The sequence below is a fragment of the Eimeria acervulina genome, genomic scaffold (assembly GCF_000499425.1).
Source record: "Eimeria acervulina Houghton genomic scaffold, Eah_scaff2211, whole genome shotgun sequence".
Classification (NCBI taxonomy): Eukaryota; Apicomplexa; class Conoidasida; order Eucoccidiorida; family Eimeriidae; genus Eimeria; species Eimeria acervulina.
The window spans coordinates 1-1,906 of NW_013548559.1; the positions used below are offsets into that span (position 1 = coordinate 1).

Sequence of the window (1,906 nt, forward strand, 5' to 3'; positions counted from 1 at the left end):
ACTACTATTATTACTTATTACTATCCCAATTATTATTATTGTTTATTATTATTATTATTAGTATTATTATTATTAATATTATTATTATTATTATTATTATTATTATTATTATTATGTTTACTACTATTATTATTTATTACTATCCTAATTATTATTATTGTTTATTATTATTATTATTATTATTATGCTTATCATTATAATAAAGTTTATGATGCCTCTGTTTATTATTAAGATTTCTCTTCATTAATTTTTTTTGTATTTGTTTGTTTGTTTTATATTATTTTATAGATATTGTGTTTAAAACATTACTTTTTTTTGTGTTTGTTTGTTTTATATTATTTTATAGATATTGTGTTTAAAACATTACTTTTTTTTGTATTTGTTTGTTTTATATTATTTTATAGGTCTTGGATAATTCGTCAGTTGTTAACATATCCGTCAGACTCAGCGTTGTGTCTCCTCGCGGGGCATTTTTGTTTGTCTTCATTACGCTGGAGGTTTGCTGCAGCTGAATATAAATATGCACTCGTTCAAGACCCTCTAAACCCTCTCCCTGCTCTTTGTCTTGCAGCAGCATGCCTAGCCCATGCTGGCGCACACGCCCTCCAAGTGAGCCTTTAGGGTTTGGGGTTTAGGGTTTAGGGTTTAGGGCTTAGGGGCTGTTTAGGACGGGAGGAGACTGAAGGTGCACAACTTAGCGTTTTATTTTGAAATGAATATCTACCTAAAGAAGTTAATATACATTTTTCTATGTAGTTGTAGGCTATGGGGTTTAGGGTTTAGGGTTTAGGGTTTAGGGTTTAGGGTTTACGGTGCAGGACCGACACGGCGCCGTGTTGAAAGGTTTTGCTGCTCTGTGCCACTACGCGGAGTTGCGGCAGCGAAGCGCATTGGGGTGTACAGACAGGAGGTTGTACTTAGCAGAGAGCATTTATAACCTGGCGAGGCAAGCTCTAAACCCTAAACCCTAAACCCTAAACCCTCATGCATTGCAGTCTAAGAAGATCTAGTGGTGCGCATCCGTGCGTGCATAAGGGCTGTATTTCTTTACGGTTTTCGGATTGATTAGGGTTGAGGGTTTAGGGTTTGCTTAGGGCTTAAGGTCTAGGGTTTAGGGTTTGCAGCATCCCCATCGGTATCTGTTTCTATTGCATGCCCCTCCATCATCTACTATTGTTTCTTTCTTTTTTTAGGGTTTAGGGTTTAGGGTTTAGGGTTACCTACGACTGCGTGAATATCTAAACATTAATAAACGCATGCAGCCCCAACAAAGAAACCCCTCTTTTCTTTGGGTGTAGGGTTTTAGGGTTTAGGGTTTAGGGTTTAGGGTTTTCTTCTTTCAGGGCCTATCACCACCTGCGGCTTTCTCGCCTATGCGTGCCCCTATACCTCCGTTGTCTTTCAATCTTAGGGGGGCCCCCAGGGCCCCCAGAGGCCCCTGGGGGCCCCCAGGGGCCCTCTATAGATGATGTTGAAAGCCCTAGCCTTCGGCAGGAGTGGCTGCAGCTGCGAATGGTAAGTTAGTATTATGTTTTAATATTTATATAAAAGATATTGTTATTAATAGAAGAGCTGCTGATTAGTTTAATTTTAATGTTTGTTTTGCTTGCTTTGTTTGCTTTGCTTTGTTTTTGTATGCATGCATGCATGCATGCATGCAGTGCGCAGCGTTCAATCTATACAGCCTCTGGGCTTCTCAAGGCGCTCTTCTTCAGGCACGTCGTCTCGCCAGTGTTTATCTTCTTTGGGATTAACAGCAAACGCTGTCGCAGCTGCTGCTGCAGCTAAATATATATATATATGTATATATAGTTATATATATATATATATAACATTTTGTATATATAATATGCAGCATGCATATTTAATACATGCTGCTGCAGCGCTGCTGCAGCTATATATATAT

The 1,906-nt window shown here is 38.3% G+C and overlaps 1 protein-coding gene across 1 annotated transcript; it reads left to right on the forward strand.

The window, feature by feature from the left end:
• Window positions 1–404: 404 nt before the first annotated feature.
• Window positions 405–1,524, forward strand: EAH_00065530 (hypothetical protein; the record flags this gene model as incomplete). Its single annotated transcript, XM_013392824.1, has 3 exons — window positions 405–497; window positions 819–895; window positions 1,344–1,524. Coding segments are annotated over 3 exons (351 nt in total), but the record flags the coding sequence as incomplete, so codon positions are not given.
• Between the last annotated feature and the right edge of the window lie 382 nt (window positions 1,525–1,906).